Source organism: Kogia breviceps, chromosome 12 (assembly GCF_026419965.1).
Source record: "Kogia breviceps isolate mKogBre1 chromosome 12, mKogBre1 haplotype 1, whole genome shotgun sequence".
NCBI lineage: Eukaryota > Metazoa > Chordata > Mammalia > Artiodactyla > Physeteridae > Kogia > Kogia breviceps.
Window position 1 is genome coordinate 7834440 of NC_081321.1, and position 18175 is coordinate 7852614.

The window sequence follows — 18175 nt, forward strand, 5'->3', positions numbered from 1 at the left end:
AAAAGGAAATTTCAATTGATTTGATATAACTGACTCATTTTATCCGAGGAAGCTGGGGTTCACAAGAGGCAGAGCTACAACTGGTAGAATCTACATCTCTTCACTCCCAAGTCTGCCCATCACTCTAAACTTGTGCCATTTTAGTTTGGCATTTATACTGTGGCATATACATACTGTGAAGTATAAATACGTGAAACCAGCTAATTTTACATAAACTCACCCACTCCCTTTTGCAAAAAATGTAGTGTAAACGTAAAGGAAAACATGGGTGATTGTTTCCATCCCCCACTGAACCAAACCAGTTCTAGAGTAAGATGTTCTCTGCTGTCTGTGGCATGGCTTCCCAAAGATGCTCACCTATTAATTCCCAGAACCAGTGAATATGTTCAATTACATGGTAGAGGGGGAATTAAGGTCATTAATCAGTTGACCTTGAAATAGAGATTATCCTAGGTTATCCAGGTGGAGCTCAATGTGTCCTCAAATGTGGAAGAAGGAGGCAGTAGAGTCGGTGTTGGTGACTCTGTGATGTACTGTCAGAATCAACCGACCTTTGCTGGCTTCAAAGATGTAAGACGGCCAAGAAAAGTGGGCAAGAAAATGGATTTTTCCAGAAAGCCTTCAGAAAGGAACTCAGCCCTGCCAACACATCGTTTTCAATCCAGTGAGATGCCTTTCAGACTTCTGAGCTACAAAACTGTAAAATAATAGGTTTATATTATTTTAATTTACTAAGTTTGTGGTAACTTGTTATACTAGGAATAGGAAAACCAATATACTTTCCGTAGGCTCATTTCACACTTTCCTGTCATCATAAGGAGTTGGCGCCTGATTATAAAGTATTTATCAGAGAGGAATAAAATGGTTATTGGTTCTAAAACAAGGCAACTAAGCAATATGTTGCCTCATAAAATAAAAACCCCCTCTCACAATTTAGTACAAATGAACGTTTATTGAGCCCATATTAAATGGGACATGGATAAGAGATGCCCCTCTTCTGTCTGTATAATTCCTGCCACTCTGTTTATCCTCAAGTAGGTACCTCCTATGTCTCACTAGTCTTTTGCAATTATTCAAGCGCCTCTAATGGAATGGAAGGCTTGTTCAGAGGCTCAGAATCTTCTTAGAAAGTTGTGGTTAGTAGAGCGATGGTCACAGGTAATGAGAATCGGCTTCATTTTCTAAACTAAAAAGCAAAACGAAAACAAAAATGAAAACATGAGTTGCCAAGAGAAACAAGAAAACCTAGTGCTCAAAAGATCAGGCTCATCTTTCTCATTTCCCACTGTGACAGTGGGCGCATGATTTAATTTCTTTAAGGTGTAAATTCCTTATTCTTCTGCCTCCTCTCTGAGCCTTAAGCAAGATACCTGCACGCTGTCCAGGTGTCCATTTTAATGCCTGAAGAAATTACTTCAGAAATTTCCCCAAAAGCCAGGAGTGAGGCAAAGTATTAAAACCGGGACCTCCTGATTCAGAGCTCCTAGACTTTACAGCTTTTAACTGAATTATATATTTTATGAATCAGAAAATCTGATGCCTTTTCCTCAGGCTCTCCCTTAAAAAGATTCCATAGACTGCACTGGAATCCACATCCTAGTGAGACAGGAAATCTTGGAAAACTCAAGGGAGAAAACTTGTTTATCCTATGCCTATTTGGTGACTGAAAATCCAAGCAATTAGACTTGGACAGTAAACCTCAGAGAGGAAAGAGGCTGTCTTTTTCACCTCCATATTAGAATTATAGCTGATCTCAGCATCTGGAAAGTTTTAAATTGGAATCCTTTCCCAGTGGACTAAAACCAGCATTGAAAATGGTATTAAATCCCTAATAAGATATCAGAGACAAGAGAGAAGAGACTTACCAAAAAACACTGTGTTGGGCTCGTTGCTTCCCGTGGAGGTGCTGGGCTCCTCTATAATTAAGTAAAGAAACGGTTTTTATTCACTTCCAGTAAGGATCACTCACAGTGTGTCTGTCATTCAGCTCACAGCCTCAAGTAGCCCCCTAGTAAATGTAGGACTCCACTGCGTCTCTGACACAAAAACCTCCCTTCTTCTAACTACGAAGGCACTCTGCCATGCCTGAAATCCTACCAGTGGAAATGAAACACAAGTGCACTTCGTGAGAAGGATTTAGTTAAAGGGCTGGTCTCCACTCACACTTAGAAGTCCCTGAGAGATCCAGCCTTTTTTTTAACAGGCCCTTCAGCCTCCACTGAAATACAATTTCTAGATTTCTCCAATTACTATCTGCAATCCCCTATACGCTTTAAGCAGTGCTGCAGTACAGTAGGTCTCAATCAATGTTAGCTATCATTTATAGACATAAGAAGCAGAGTGTTTAGACATTTGCTTTTGTAAGTAAGGCCCAAGGGTCTTTCTTAGGAAAAATCCCAGGCATTCCCCCAGACTACTGGGGTTTGTTTGCGGGGGTAGAAGGCATTGAAATCTTATGACTTCTTGGCTGAGTGGCAGACAGAAAATTGAACAATGATGGTGGCTTGAGAGGGGGATGGGCAGAGATAGGGACACTGCTTAATTCAGGAAGCTTTTAAATCGCTCTATCGCCTATTCAGTCTACATTCAAATAAGATTTACACTTAGCGTAACCTTGACTCCAAAAGTTCTTTATTTGAAATGAATTGTAATCAACTGGAAAAGAAAAGGAAATTGTTAACTCCTTTTTTGACACCACATCCGTCGACCTTACAGAGACATGAATAGGGAAGCCCAGAAAGCAGGTCCCGGAGATCAGATCAGGTCAGACCTTGGGGCTGGAGCTATGTTGGTGTTCAACCAGTTGCAGTTCCTGGCGTTCTGGGAAATGCTTCAACTTTCCTCAAGTTTCAATGAACTTTTGGCTAAGTTTACTCCACCTCAGAGAACAAAGCAGCAAAAGTATCCCCAAATGTGTAAATTACCATAGGACTTTCCTATGTAAAGAACTATAAATAAGGAAAGGGAGGCAGGGAGGAACTTCTGCATTTCTGAAGAGAGGAATCCTCACCTGTGACCTCAGTGGCTTCTTCCTTAGAGCTGAGGGTGTTTAATTCCACATTAGTAGGCAATTCTAGGGAAACAAAATGGAGGACGGGAATTGTCACAGACATATGCTGGGAATCAAGGACACTGGACAAAAGCAGGCTTTCCCTCAGAAATGTAAAAGAGGGAGCCTACCAAATGCTGCCCAGGCCTCCTCTGAGGACAGAACCCTCACTTACCAAAAGTCTGTGTGTTCTCCAAATACACGTCAGTTGTTGTTTCTGCATCTTCAGTGAAGTCATGGTGCGTGGTCAAGTCTGACAGGCCAGTGGTCGACTCTGGGTCAGTGGTCAACTCTGGGTCAGTGGTCAACTCTGGGTCAGTGGTCGACTCTAGGCCAGTGGTCAACTCTGGGTCAGTGGTCGACTCTAGGCCAGTGGTCGACTCTGGGTCAGTGGTCGACTCTAGGCCAGTGGTCGACTCTGGGTCAGTGATGAATTCTAGAGGAACCAAAAAGAAAAAAAACAGCTCAAGTACTTTCTTGTGAGAGTGTTTCCACCACCTCCACACCCTTCCATTCCCAGCTAGATCTTTTTCCAGGGAAAACATGGAACAGAAAAGGGTATATTGAATCATACTGGTCTCCCCACAAGTTCCTCTTCTACCAAGTGCTAGAATGTCCAGAAGACTAACTGCCACCTAGGACTATGCTCTCTGTCCCCTACTCCGCCCTCCTTTGAGGGGTCGGTTTAGGAAGGAGCATTTGATGTTGTGCCTCTAAATGTGTCAGTCAGACTGCAATGGAATAAAATTTCAAAAACTCCCCTATATAATTCTTTCAGTTTCCTGAAAACTAAAAAGAGAAGTGGGGGAAAGGAGCAAGGAAAACAGCTATTTCCAAGGTGCATAAGCAAGAATGAAAGGGACTCTAAAATGGGGACCCCTAGCATTTGCATTCAATGGGCTACATCTAGCTCTTCAATTTCCAGTCTGTCCCAGAGAATGCACAGTCCAGACACTTCGGGTCTTGTGAACCATAAAAGCATCATAACCATGAAGGCCTGATGAGCCTACAACCTGGGTCTGCTTGGGCTGCAGTGGAAGACCTACAGTCCTCATGTCTGCCTAGTCCAGCAGGTTGTGGGCACCCTACCAGTGAGGTCAAAATCATTAGCTCTCTAATTTAGTCATTTGCGTTATCATTCATTCATACGCAGTAAAGAACCCAAACCCAGCAGCAGATACACTGAGAGCTACCAGAGGGAGAACTGGGAGGAAGTGGAGGGTAAAGTCACCATTTTAATGCAAGTGAATGAACACCCCTCCTCTTGAGAAACTGATCTGAGTTCAGGAAGGACTAGAAGAGAAGGAGCCTTGGGGGGAAAGCAGCCTTCTTCTGGTTCAGGAGACACAGATTCCTTCCTCTCTCAATATGACTCACAAGTTTCTGCCCCAGACCCACTGATTCCCACAGCATGTAACCCAGCCGGCGGCTAAAGCACTTCGAATCTTACTCTCCAGTAAAGGGAGAGAACACCCAAGGACTTTTTAACCTGAATCAAACAGAGTAAAGCCTCTTTAGCACCTGATAGTTAAGGGAACCACAGGGAAACCTCAAGAGCCCTCTCTCTCATCACCAACCCTAATTCCATGTGACCCAGCCTGACTACCTGTATGAGGTGGATGCAAAACACAACCTTAATCTTAGCCAAGCCACTCAACTTGCCCAGGGAGGGCCTCAGAGCTCAACCGCCTGTCCCCACCTCACTTTACAAGGCCTCTCAGTCTCCGTCCCTCTGTGTGCCTGCCCGCCCCCCCCCACACACACACACGCGGTGAATGGACTTGAGACCTCTTCTCCAGAAGACCTCCCAACGTGCACTCACCCTGAAGCCTTGCGGGGTAAGGCACCGCCAGGGCGAAGCAGGCGGAGAGGAGCAGGGCCTTCTCGAGCATGACGCCGATGGCGGGGAGCGCAGGAGGCTAGCGGAGGTGGGGAGGCCTCGGGGTGCTGGACCGCAGCTCTGCTGCGCATTTATTACAGCCTCAGTCCCAGGTCCCAGAGGAGGCATTCCCAGGGGGTTGGGAGGAAAACAGCCTCGCCCACAAGCGATGAGACGGCCCTGAAGCAAAGGAGGGGAAGGCGAGTGGGGCGAGGGGCTGGGGGATGGGCGGGAGGGAGAGGAAGTAAGGAAGAGTTCGGAGGAAACCTTCAGTGAGGTCCTTGGCGACGTTAGGGTCCTTTGCCCCATTACCACTAGGGGCAGGGCTACTGGTTCCACCAGATCGCAACACTCCCCGCCTGACCCAAGGCTGCAAGTTTGTCCTCTAGGCTGGAGCCAAAGAACGCTTTACTGAGCCCCCGAAATGCCACTGTGTGTCAGGGAGCGGGACTAAGAACAGTAGTGGGGTCTGCTGGCCACGTTTGACGCTGAGGGAGAGCCCTAATGCGAACAGTCTTCGAACTCTAGCGGGTCCCTGGAAGAGAATCGTCGATCAGAATGATAATAACTAGTGCAACTATTATAATAACAGAAATATCTAAAATTGTAAGATTTCACATGTGCCATTATCTCATTGGATTCTCACCACGGTCCTATGCGGGAATCGTTATTGTCCTCATTTTTCTGGTGAGGAGCCTAGAGGTTGAGAGACTCAGTGACTCAGATTCACCCCAAGATACTCACGTGATGCCGCGAACACGCGGGACCTCTTGGCTGTGAGGGCGTGGCTCCTGCGAATGACCTTCCCAGTCCGCTAGGGGGCGGTACGAGGCTGCGATGCGCCCTTGGCTGAGCACTGGCCAGCCCTCCCCGTAGACGCGAAGCAGGCCGAGAAGACCCAGGGTTGTGGGGCTGGCTCACCTAAGCAGGCCTCAGAGCGCAGTGAAGTCACCGCCGTTACCTGGAGAGGAGGCCTTTACACTTACGCACAACTCCCATCGCAGGGTCAAACCCCATGGGGCCTTTTGGTTTCAGTTTTCTTTACTTAAAAGGTCACAGCTGATTCCTGCTCCTCAGAAACCACAGGGCTCACAATACCACCGAGGGAAACCTCTCAGTAATAGTAATAATAACAGCTAATATTTATCGGGTGCTTAACTGTTGCCATAGGCATGTGTTACTTTAGCCTAACACCAAACCTCAGGCAATCTTCTTATTCGCCTTTTCCAGATTAAGTAACCGTGCACAAAGAGGTTAAGGAACTTACGAAAGGTCACACAGTAAATGTTATAGAATCAGGAAGCAAAGCTGCGGGCACTCTGATGCTGGGGCCTCTGCTCTCAACCAGCTCTACCGTTTGTGCCCCCAGCCCCGTTATCTCCCTGAGCTCATGGTTTTGTCCTGGGAAGTGTGGCAACTTTACAGACTTCTCCTTAAAGGCAGAGGGAACACACACACACACACACACACACACACACACACACATTTTGTTCTTGTGGAAACTAAATTTCCTTGGCAAGGCCTGTGCAATGAAGTGTAACCAAATACAATAGCTTGGGAAGTAAGAAGCTCACGAAAAACTTACAGGCAAGTAACACCAGCAAACAATGAACTCAAATCAGACAGTAATGCAGCAGGTCGCCAGCCAGTGGAGGAAGGGGAGATTTTATCTGCATCAGCCACAATATGAGAATATTTCCTACCCTAGAAAACTGGAAGAATCGACTTCCCTATGTGCAAAGTAGAATCTCTGATCTCTTTGAGGAGCACTGGACTTAGACCTTAGTACTGAAGGGACAGAAATGACCAACTTCCTCTAGAAGGTTTGTTTCACAACTCAACTACCTAAAAATAGAGACACTGCTTTAGATGTTCTTCCAAAGATAATGGTACCATTTTTGTGTGCCTCAGTTTCCCCCAGAGTCAGTGGACGAACAGCTTCTTGGTGACTACTATATTGAAACATGGGAGCAATTTGGTCTCCCTTCATGAAGATGTGTTATTATTTCTCATCACTTGAGTATAGTTAGGTCATTAACACAGTGGGTCCCAGAGAGGTCTCTGCTGAGGTGAGATCCAATAAAATTGTCAAGTTATACTTATAAGGTCTTTTTTTATTAATAAGGGATTGTAGTTCTGTTTTACAGTATTAAAATATTTTGGCTTTCTTAACTTTTTCCATGGCTATCAAATTTTATAGAATTATGTAATGTCAAGGCTTGAAGGTATATTAAATTGTACCCAGCTCAATCAGATATCCAATGTCTTTTTTTAAAACATACGAGTAATTTTTCCTTAAATAACATCCCTGGTAATGGGGAACTCACTACATTGAGGAGAATAGTTCATCTTTGGACAATTATTCCTTCCAATAGGGAAAATATTGTCTTCCTGTAATTTCAACCTATTTGCCCCAGTTTTGTTCTGGGGAGCCATACGTATAAAATTAGGTCCTTTTTCCTCTCTTCAGATGTTAAAAGTGGCTATCACTTTCAAATTTCTTCACCATTCTAAAAAAAGTGCACGTTTTTTCCTGTCTTATTCCCTCAAATTTCTCCAAAACCTAGCAAAGTGTCTGTCACATCAGAGATGATAAAAATATTTATTGATGAATTAATGATAGATGACTCCTGGTCCTTAGTCTCTGATCGCATTCGTCTATGGTCTTTTGAAAAGGAAACACTATAATTGAAACAGATTATCACAGATTTGATCTAATTAGAGAAGGAAAAAAAACTATCACCATCCTTCCTTCCTATCACCTTTCCTTCCTGGAAAATATGATTATATTAAATTGATTTGTGCATTAAATGCCAAATTAAGTGCTAAAAGGTAAGTCTGGCAGAAAGTGTGGAAAGTTTCCTGAAAGCATTAAAGAAATTCAAAAGCCTTTGCATCTACTTTCTCTAGAGTGAGATCCGTTTCCGGCAAGTGGGTTGAGCTGGGAGTAGTGACATCCTGCAGATGTGTCCCTGTCCCTTCCTAATTCCTGCTCTCAACAGACAGAAGCCCTGAAGCACCTGGGAGCACGGAGCCAGGGATTTGACCCAGGGCAAGTGCTTCTTCCATTCTCCATTCCAAACCCCAACAGTCATGCTTCCCTTAGGGGGAAATTTCCAGAGAGCGAGACAAGTTTCTCCCTTGAGGAACAGGGCGCCCAGAATGGCCACCTGACCTTGCAGATTAGATACTGATAACCGCTAACCTAGTATTTTAGGGACTAGTCAAGCATTTTTCCAGCATCTGGTCAGAGACCTAGCAATTACACTAAGTATCTTGAGCAATTCAAAAGAAATCTCAAAATTGATTCCTTCTTAAAAGTTATAACCATGGAGTAAGTTTATTTATTTTTATATTTATATTACAAAGGCAGTTTAAAACAGGATACTAAGAACTCTAATCCAGTGCCAGAGATACAAAAAAGTTATTTACTTAACAAATGTTTACAGAGTGACTGAAAAATGCAATGACTAAAGCAGAAGAGGCACTAGACAAGAGGTCAAAATTGCAGACTCTGGGCTCCAGCATCCTGGACTATATCCAGCATATCCTGGCTCTGCCAGTAATAATTAAGCAACCATGGGCAAGTTACTTAACTCATAGTACCTCAGTATTTTTTTTACAGAATGGACATAAAACTAGTTTTTACTTTGTCGGATTGCTGTAAGGGTTAAATTAATGCGTTCGTGTCAAATGCCTTGCATAAGGAAAACCATAATAAAAATTAGCTATTATTATTATTAGGTGCCGAAGATGAAAAAGGCCCAGGTCTCCAAAGAGTTGATAATATTATTTTAGGGTGGGAACATAAAGGAACATCCCCCTGGAAAGTTTCATGGGGAAGATGGGACAGTTAGAGTAAGATTCACCTGAATTTAATAAACATATTTCTGGGTTTATAGAGAGCAAGAAGGTAAACGGAGGGACTCTAGGCAAAAGAAGTAATGTGCATGAAGAGTAATGTTCAAGATGTCCTGTCATGTGAACTATAATCAGTTTGGGAACATAGAGGAAAACTATGTTAATTGCTAGATCCTAAACCACTGAAGGCTGGAACCGTCTTAACCAACATTGCATTACCCACTCCTGCAGAGTCTGTGATGGTTACATAGCGATTGCCAAATAAATGATTATTCATCTGTATTGAACCGTAACATGGGGTAGGTGGGAAGGCATCATCAAATCCATCATTTCAGCAGTAAAACAGTGGCTAAACACTTGAGTTCTGCACTATGAATCCAGGCCTTTGTGAGCACTTGGGCTTTGCCCAAGTTACCTCATCCTTCAGAATGCAGGTGATGATAGTAATCATTTCGCAGGGTCATTATGAAAATTAAACGAACTCATCCATGTAAACTTGTAACTAGCATATAATAAATGATCGAGTATTGGCAGCTATCATTATTATAACTTGAAATGGACCTTGAAGAATAATTAAAACTGTAAGAGTGACTATTCTCATTCAAGAGAGGTTCCTGACTGGAGAACATAGGGAGAGTGTGAGAGGAAAGGGGGGTAGAAGGAAAGAAGCTTGTGAAAAACAGTCTGAAATGGCGTTTGGGACCAGACCAAGGAACGCTTCAAGCGCCGAAGAGAGGAGTCATCATTCTGCCAGCAGAAGTTCTGGTAGAGTCGTGCTTTCGGAAGACTGGCCAGACCTGCACCAGGAAGTAGGTCGGCTATGACAGGGCACAAGCAGGAGCTACTTCAGATTGAGCAGAGCGGTGGCGCTATAGGCATGAAAGGAAGGACGCAGATACTACAGGCGTCACGAAGGTGAAATGAAAGGGACCTGGCGGCTGATTGGATTGGCGGGGATGGGCAAGTCATCCCCACCGTCAATTATGTGTATGCGACCAAGAGTTGGCTTTAATTCCTCTAGGACATGAATTCCCAGAGTCAAAACGCCTATGCGAAAAATAAAAGGAGGGCTTCCCCGGTGGCGCAGCGGTTGAGAGTCCGCCTGCCGGTGCAGGGGACGCGGGTTCGTGCCCCGGTCCGGGAAGATCCCACGTGCCGCGGAGCGGCTGGGCCCGTGAGCCGTGGCCGCTGAGCCTGCGCGTCCGGAGCCTGTGCTCCGCAACGGGAGAGGCCACAGCGGTGAGAGGCCTGCGTAATGCAAATAATAATAATAATAAAAGGAGACAGAAGAGGAGGATGAGGAGAAGGCTAAGTCCTGAGATTCATCTGAGAGTCTTGCCTGGTGGTGAGTGAACAAGTAAGAAAACACACTGTGGTGTAGCACTAATGGATCTCACTGGGTTAGAATAAAGTTTTAGGGCCCATGTTTTCTCTGGTGCTAGTACACATCCTTATGGGAAATTCTGAGACTGACTACAGTGTCTTTATCTGTTAAATATTTTGTCTCAAGATTGGACCCTTTTAATTCATGGGGTGGGGGGGGTCCATAGTTAATTGATAAGAAATAAAATAGTTATAACAATGAGATTTCACCTCAAACACATTAGGATTATCAGAAATACAAACAAAATAATGAGTGTTGACAAGGATGTGGAGAAATTGGAACTCTTATGCACTGTCGTGGGAATGTAAAAGGGTGGAGCCGTAATGGAAACAGTGTGGCAGGTCCTCAAAATATTAAAAATAGAATTGCCTTATGAACCAGCAATCCCATTTCTGGGTGTATATCCAAAAGAATTCAAAGCAGGATCTCAAAGAGACGTTTGCATACCCACGTTCATAGCAGTTATTCACAGTAGGTAAGAGGTTGAGGCAGACGTCCAGCAATAGACGCATGGATAAAGAAAATGTGGTTTACAAATACACCAGAATATTATTCAGCCTTAGAAAAGGAAGGAGATCCTGTCGCATGCTATGAACAAGGTCACATGGATGAACAAGCGAGGTCGTATGGATGAACCTTGACGATATTATGCAAAATGAAATAAGCCAGTGACAGAAAGGCCAATACCGTATGATTTCACTTACATGAGGTATCTAAAGTAGCCAAACTCAGAGAAACAAAGTAAAATGGTAGTTGACAGGGGCTGGGAATAGGGAGAAATGGGAATTGTTGTCCAATGGATATAGGGTTTCAGTTTTGCAACATGAAAAACTTCTAGAGATCTGTTGCACAATAATGTGAATATACTTAACACTATTGAACTGTACACTTAAAAGCAGTTAAGTGACAAATTGTATGTTATTAGTTTTTTACTGCAATTAAAATTTCTAAAAATAGTTATAAGTTAATAATAAGTTAATAATGGCTAGATGACAATGATCGTGTACCAGACACAATTCAAACTATTTTCCAAATTCTAGGTACTTTACAAATATCATTTTATTCTATTTATTTATTTATTTATTTATTTGCGGTATGCAAGCCTCTGACTGTTGCGGCATCTCCCGTTGCGGAGCACAGGCTCCGGACACGCAGGCCCAGCGGCCATGGCTCACGGGCCCAGCCGCTCCACGGCATGTGGGATCTTCCTGGACCGGGGCACGAACCCGTGTCCCCTGCATCGGCAGGCGGATTCTCAACCACTGCGCCACCAGGGAAGCCCTACAAATATCATTTTAATCCTCATAACAATCCTAAATTATTATTACTGCATCCAGTTTACAGATGAGGAAACTGTGGCTCAAAGAATTTAAGTAACTTGCCCAAAGTCACAGAGCTAGTAAGAGGTTGAAGCAGTACTCAATCCAAGCAGTGTGGCTCAGAGTCAGTTTCCATCTTTTCTCTATCCAAGCTTATCTCTACTCATCATCTAAGTGTCAAGGGTAATTACTCGTTACTCTGTTAGTTCAGGATTAATTCCTTCCTTACGTCTCTGCCCCAGCTATATTGAAAGGTTCGGACAGCAGCGAACAGACTTATACAACTTTATGACATGTTCCCTAATAGTACCTAGCTAGGCGCTTTGCCCATTATTGTTGGACCAAATGAGCTCAGACATTTTCACAGACATTGAAGCTTAGCAGAATCCCATCCATGTAAGATTTGAACCAGGGGATTTCATCCAGGCTCCTCACTGACCCAGTTCTAAATAGATGATGCTTCCTAGTAGATACATGTATATGTGTAACTGAATCACTCTGCTGTACACCTAAAACTAACACAACATTGTTATACAACCATGCGCCAATATAATTTTTTTAAAATGTTTTTTAAATAAATACATAGCTGCTGCTTTTCTGACACCAGATTGAGGTAGGTACCCCTGTGAGAGGCTGGAGAAGGTAAATGAAAGAACTTCAGTTTTCCCAATCACATTTTGAGTTACATAGGGAAAAAGCAGGAAAAGGTTTGAGTGTCTTTTGCTGACCTCTCCAAGAGATTTAATAGAAATGCACCATGGAATTTTATTCACCGCTCTTTTCCTTACAAATGAGCCTCCTCTTAACCACCCCAGCACGCATTTAGGTAAAGCGGAATGAAGGGTGAAGGGTGGATAAAGAATGAAAGCGCCCGTTATTAGATTTGATAAATGCTGAAGGCAATCTGAAACAAAGTCACCTTATCTTCTATATACAAATTTTCTTTTCTCTTTTGATCCCTGGAATTTCCTCCAAGGAGTATTGCCTCCTACCCTTTCCCTTTGAAAAGCACATTAAGAGACTCTCTCTTAAGAACATGAGGCTCACTGCTCTGTCGGGAAGAGTCTGAACTGATGGCTCCTCCCAACAGGGCTACGGTCCCGTTGGCCACCTAACCTATCCCCCACTCCTCCCTTAGAGAATCACACCACCACCACTCCACCATCCCTACCATTGCCCAGACAATTCTGTTAAACCAACATTTAATTGAGTGACTATTAAGTGCCAGAAAATGTCCCGGGCGCACAGAGTTTAAAGGACCTTGTCTCCAAGAATCACACAGCCTAGCGGGGGGTGGAAAGGTTATAGAATATAATTTCAAAAAAATTAATTCTCAGCACCCGTTTTTTTTAAGTCCTTTAAAAATTTTTTATTTTTGTAATTAACGTATTTATTCAATGAACTTATGGTTACCCGGGGGAGGGAGGAGGGGGATAGATTGGGAGTTTGGGATTGACATGTACACACTGCTATATTTAAAATAGATAACCAGCAAGGACCTCCTGTAAAAAAACAAACAAACAAACAAAAACTATGAGGGATGTAATGTGCATGATAAATATAATTAACACTGCTGTATGTTATATGCGAAAATTGTGTAGAGAGTAAATCCTAAGAGTTCTCATCATGAGGAAGAATTATCTCCTTTCTAATTTCTTTAATTTTGTATCTATATAAGGTGACGGATGTTCACTAAACTTATTGTGGTAATCATAAGTGAAGTCAGATCATTGTGCTGTACACCTTAAACTTATACAGTGCTATATGTCAATTATATCTCAATAAAATTAGAAGAAAAAATAAAAAAATATTTATTCAAACAAAAATGAACACAGTACATGATAAAAATTTCAAACAATGCTTAAAAGTATAAAATTGAAAAGGAAAAATACCTCTGCTTCCTAACCGTGAACGCATGATTAACATTTTCTTCTGTATATTTCTTGAAAAAAAATATTTATGCATTATTCTTGCTGTTCAGTACTCAAGGAGGATTATAGTCCATTCACTTTATGAGATAGTCTAAATTTTATTCTTGGATTCACACATTTAACATGTATTTGATTCTTACTTTATTCCAGGCACTGCTTAGTTTTTTGTTTTTTTTTAAATAGAGTGAAAGATCCTTTCAATTCTGTAGTGCTTTACAATTTTCAAAAGTTTCACACACATGATTTCATATAATCCCATAATAACCCTTTTACCCCCCTCTACCCCTGTATTGTCCCTCTCCTCTTCCCTCTCCCCACTGGTAACCACTAGTTTGTTCTCTACATCTTTGAGTCTACTTCTTTTCTGTTATATTCACTAGTTTATTGTATTTTTTAGATGCCACATCTAAGTGACATCATACAGTATATGTCTTTCTCTGTCTGATTTATTTCACTTAGCATAATGCCCTCCAAGTCCATCCATGTTACTGCAAATGGCAAAATTTCATTCTTTTATGTGGCTGAGTAGTATTCCACTTCATATACATATACCACAACTTCTTTATCCATTTATCTGTTGCTTCTATATCTTGGCAATTATAAATAATGCTGCTATGAACATTGGAGTGCATGTATCTTTTCGAATTAGTGTTTTTGTTTCTTTCGGATATATACCCAGCAGTAGAATTGCTGTATCTTATGGTAGTTCTATTTTCAGTTTTTTGAGAAACCTCCATGCTATTTTCCATAGTGGCTACATCAATTTACATTCCCACCAACAGTGTAGGAGGGTTCCGTTTTCTCCTTAGCTCCAGTTTTAACCATTTGAGCAAATTTTCTGATTAACAACCCAGCACCCTCCCTACTTTAATGCCTCCTAGAGTTCATTCCTTTAATTAGTACTGATGAATCATCTCTTCTTTGCAAAATTTTTTACTATCCCAAGGGCTCAAAGCTATGGATACAAATAAATGAAGTAAAAGATGTAATATGACAAGAGCTCTAAGAGAAGTACAGGGTATTGTGGTGAGCCAGAGGAGACAGAGATTACACTCAACTAATGATGGCTCATTAAGTCAACACTTGTTGAGCAACTCAGTGAGTCAAGAACTATGCTGGACACTAGTGACATAAAGACCGTCCCTGACTCTGAAGGTATTCATGGCTAATAGTTCAGAAAGCCTTCATAGAGGATGTTACATTTTAACTGGATCTTAAAAGATGGATAAGATCTCATCAGGGGAAATGATGGGTAAAACAGGAAGGGTTATCAGGAAGAAGTAATAATCCAAGTAAATACACATAGTGGCGGAGATAAGAGAGTAGAGGACCCCCATTCAGGTAGCAGCAGTTAGTCTAATTTGTCGTAAAGGGATGTTGCAGAAAACATAGGAATTTGAGACCATGGAATGGAATTCCTACCTTGGAATAGTAGACCAAAGAGATTTGACTCACTGATAGATAACAGCCTGTTACTGAAGGCTTTTTAGTAGATTAAGCTGATGCAACTCATATTATATGAAGACAGGCAGTGAAAGAACATGTAAAGGAAAGATGAGAAGAGGGGCGTCACAATAGCACAGGCAAGACATTGAGTAGCAAGAATACTATATGATCGGCAAGTTATGTTTACATGGACGACGTGAGAAGTGAGGGTCCAGGGAGGGGAAAAGACGACTCCCAAGTTGTAAAGGGTGAATTATTCCAGTGACATACACAGGGGGTCAAACCAGGACCCAGTTTCTGAATGGTGTTAGGAGGAGAGGAGGTTGGTGAAGAGAGGATTTTCAGGTGGGAGCGAGATGAGTTTGGCTAGTGGAAATTGTGTTGCTTTCAGAGAATCTTGATGGAAATATCCCATAAGCAGCAGAAGACATGAGGCTGAAGTCCATGAGATTCTGGTTTATGATGGTGATTTTGCTTTATGCATAGAGATGTGTTACTCATTTGCTCTGAAGTGATGACTGACCAAACAGTAGATAGGATTCCAAGACAGATGGGGAAAGAAAGGACTAGGAAGGAGCTTGGTCTAGGAAGTTCTTTTATTTAGGACAATGGAGGAAAAGCCAGCAAAGGAGACAGAGAAGCAGAAAACCAGAGTGTTACACTGACACAGAAGACCAGGAAGGAGAGTATTTCAAGGAGATAGTAAACAGCATCAGATACAGCCAAGACAGGTCAAGAATAAAGGTGTTTTAAAAAAAGTTATTATAAAAATGAAAATAAAAATAAATAGATAAGATTGCCTTAAATTAAAAAAAAAAGAATAAAGAAAATAAAGGAAGTAAGCAGAGGAGCAAAAAGATCAAGAGAAAGTGAGGTGGGGTTTCTTTTGCGGGGGGAGCAGTTATTTGGGGGTTTAGGTAAAGAGTGTTAAAAAACAAAACAACAAGCCCCCGAAAGAAGTCGTTTATGCTAATCCCCACGTCACCAGACTGAGACTTAATTAGTTTCAGCTCTCCTAGAAATGGAATCTTAAACCAGTCAGTCAGGATTCTCCCGATCAGCACTAGTTAAGAAATGTGCCTTTAAGTCCTTTGCCGTCTCCTGAAGGAAAGCAGCCTTGCCATGACCAATCTGCTTTTTTGCCCAGTATAACTCTTTTGTTCCTGCTTCCTTCGGCCTATAAGAAGCCTTTCATTTTGTACAGGTCCTCGGAGCTCTTTTCTATCTGCTAGATTGGATGCTGCCTGATTCATGAATCGTTGAATAAAGCCAATAAGATCTTTGAAATTCACTCGGTTGAATTTTGTTTTTTTAACAGTTGACAAGAGCATAGGCAGAGGGAAAGGAGAGAAAAGAAAGTAAGGGAATGAAAGTGTTAGACTGTAAAAGCGTTGGGGTAAATGATGGCACGGAGTTGCAAAAAATATGTGTAATTACCTATTTTTACTTTGGTTTTCTCCCGTTAAAGTAAGCAGCTTTTAGGAAAGGACCAAGAACTGTTCGTGTTTGCACCCCAGACAGAGATTGCTTCTTACCCCTGATACGCATTCTTCCTTCTCTCGCAGAGTAATAAAATCCCTGATGCTTAACCGGGCATATGACAGCCCAACATGCAGACTGCACTTCCTGGAGGATATAAGCAGAAGTAGTATTTGAAACCTCTAGGTTTCGTTCTTAAAGGGAAAGGCATATCCTTCACTTCTACTTTTCTCCCTTCTGCTGTATGGGATGTGGGTGTAGTGATGGTTCATCTTGAACCATCTGGAGGAGGGCAACATCGCAGGGATGGCAGAGAAGATATAAAGGAAGGATCCTGCGTTCTTCTCAAAGTTGCAGAACACAGCCATCTTACCAGGCCAGAGAAATAAACCTCTGTCTTGTTTAAAGCCTTGATAGTGTAGTGTGAGGTGGGATATACTGTCAGAATGCCCCAAGTATCCCAAACTAATCTGCATCCTAGCACATTGCATAGCTCCTATTAGCTGCTTCATAGAGATGCGAGGGACGGAGGGAAAAGATGTCTAAGGAGACATTTTAGATGTTGGCAGGACTCTAGGAAGTGAAAGAAATTTTGCTTTAAGTGAGTCATGAACACACAGGTTTGGTTCCTTGTGTTTCCATTTCTTTGTACCAAATCAGGCTACGACAAAAATCTCCAATTCTATCTTGCTTCACTTTGCTATTAATTTAGTGAAAGGCTTTCTTATTATAAGTCTAGTCTTAAATGAGGCAAGGATTTCCTTCTTTGATGTATAGCCTTTTGTTCTGAGATGCGTGAGGTTTATAAATGTTTCAAAGGGCTTTCAAATCCAAATTCACTCTGAGACCAATTCTGAGAGATTTGGCAGAATGCATATTAATATCTTTCTACAAGTGCACACCCAGCGCATTGTCACCTCCATAAGTAGTTAAATGTTGAGTGCTAACCAAGGAGATAGCAATCCAAGACGGTAAGTGACTTGTTCAAGGTCACGGCTCTTTAGTGCAATGCCAAGAGGTAGAACCAAGACATCTAGAATTCATCTAATCACAACAGACTTAGTGGACAGTAGCCTGAGCCTAAGCCATCTTGTCCAGAATAAGGTTTCTCTTGAAACACCAGGAAGTATCCGATTCCTCACCCTTTCTGTTTGAAACCCACAATGTCCCGTGATTGGCATTTATTTCACCATCAGTTACGGGGAAATAAATACAAGCACATTTTCCTAATTTATTTTAAACCTAAGGTGGGAAATAGTGAGAGGCAAGGAAAATTCTAATTCAGTTCCAAGTAACTAAGATCAGTACTTTCTCAACTTATTCCAGTCTTTGCTTCCATGAAAAGCAGCCCTTCCCATCAGAGCAAACACCTTGTTCACCTTCATTCTCTATCTGTAGCTGGAAGCACTGCCAACAGCATGTAAGCTTGCGTGTTGTCTTGCTTAAAGCACCAAAACATGTTTGATGGTTTAGCCAATAAAAATATCTTCTGAGAACTACAGCAAGAATCCATGGAATCTTAATCATGGGGAAAATTCTGGAAGGAGAGCCAGACAGATATTTTGCCTTCCAGGCCCCCGTGACTTACGATTAAGGTGCCTCATCCGGATGGCCTCGTGTGGGCATTACTCAATATCAATGATAAGGAAAACTTGCTCTGTTTCCTCCAACTACCCTGGCCAGCAAAGAGCCCCACTATGCCCAGAGAAATCAATTCCTTTTTTTTTTAATATCCTCAACCATGTTCTTCATATGGTGGGAGGTCAATAAAATAAATACTCATGGAATGAATAAGCGAATAAATGAAGAAACTGACCTTTGCACACC

The 18175-nt window shown here is 42.2% G+C and overlaps 1 protein-coding gene and 1 long non-coding RNA gene across 8 annotated transcripts in view; one reads left to right on the top strand and one right to left on the bottom strand.

The window, feature by feature from the left end:
• LOC136792252 (uncharacterized) overlaps positions 1 to 18175 on the top strand; it is a 39916-nt gene that overhangs the window by 17128 nt on the left and 4613 nt on the right. The gene's annotated exons all lie outside the window — the stretch shown is intronic.
• LOC131767403 (protein kintoun-like) lies at positions 936 to 16510 on the bottom strand. Of its 7 annotated transcripts, none has more exons than XM_067010596.1 (7): positions 16405 to 16471; positions 5673 to 5889; positions 4872 to 5145; positions 3225 to 3485; positions 3011 to 3073; positions 1866 to 1916; positions 937 to 1186 (listed from the first exon to the last, which is right to left on the bottom strand). In XM_067010596.1, the coding sequence occupies exons 3-7, from the start codon at positions 4939 to 4941 to the stop codon at positions 1182 to 1184; spliced, it is 450 nt and encodes a 149-aa protein (XP_066866697.1). In that variant the 5' UTR covers positions 4942 to 5145; positions 5673 to 5889; positions 16405 to 16471; the 3' UTR covers positions 937 to 1181. The 7 variants fall into 7 exon arrangements, with proteins under 7 accessions (XP_058938667.2, XP_066866697.1, XP_066866698.1 ...); XM_067010600.1 differs by having other exon boundaries at positions 955 to 1186; positions 4872 to 5108; XM_067010597.1 differs by lacking the exon at positions 5673 to 5889 and having other exon boundaries at positions 16405 to 16464.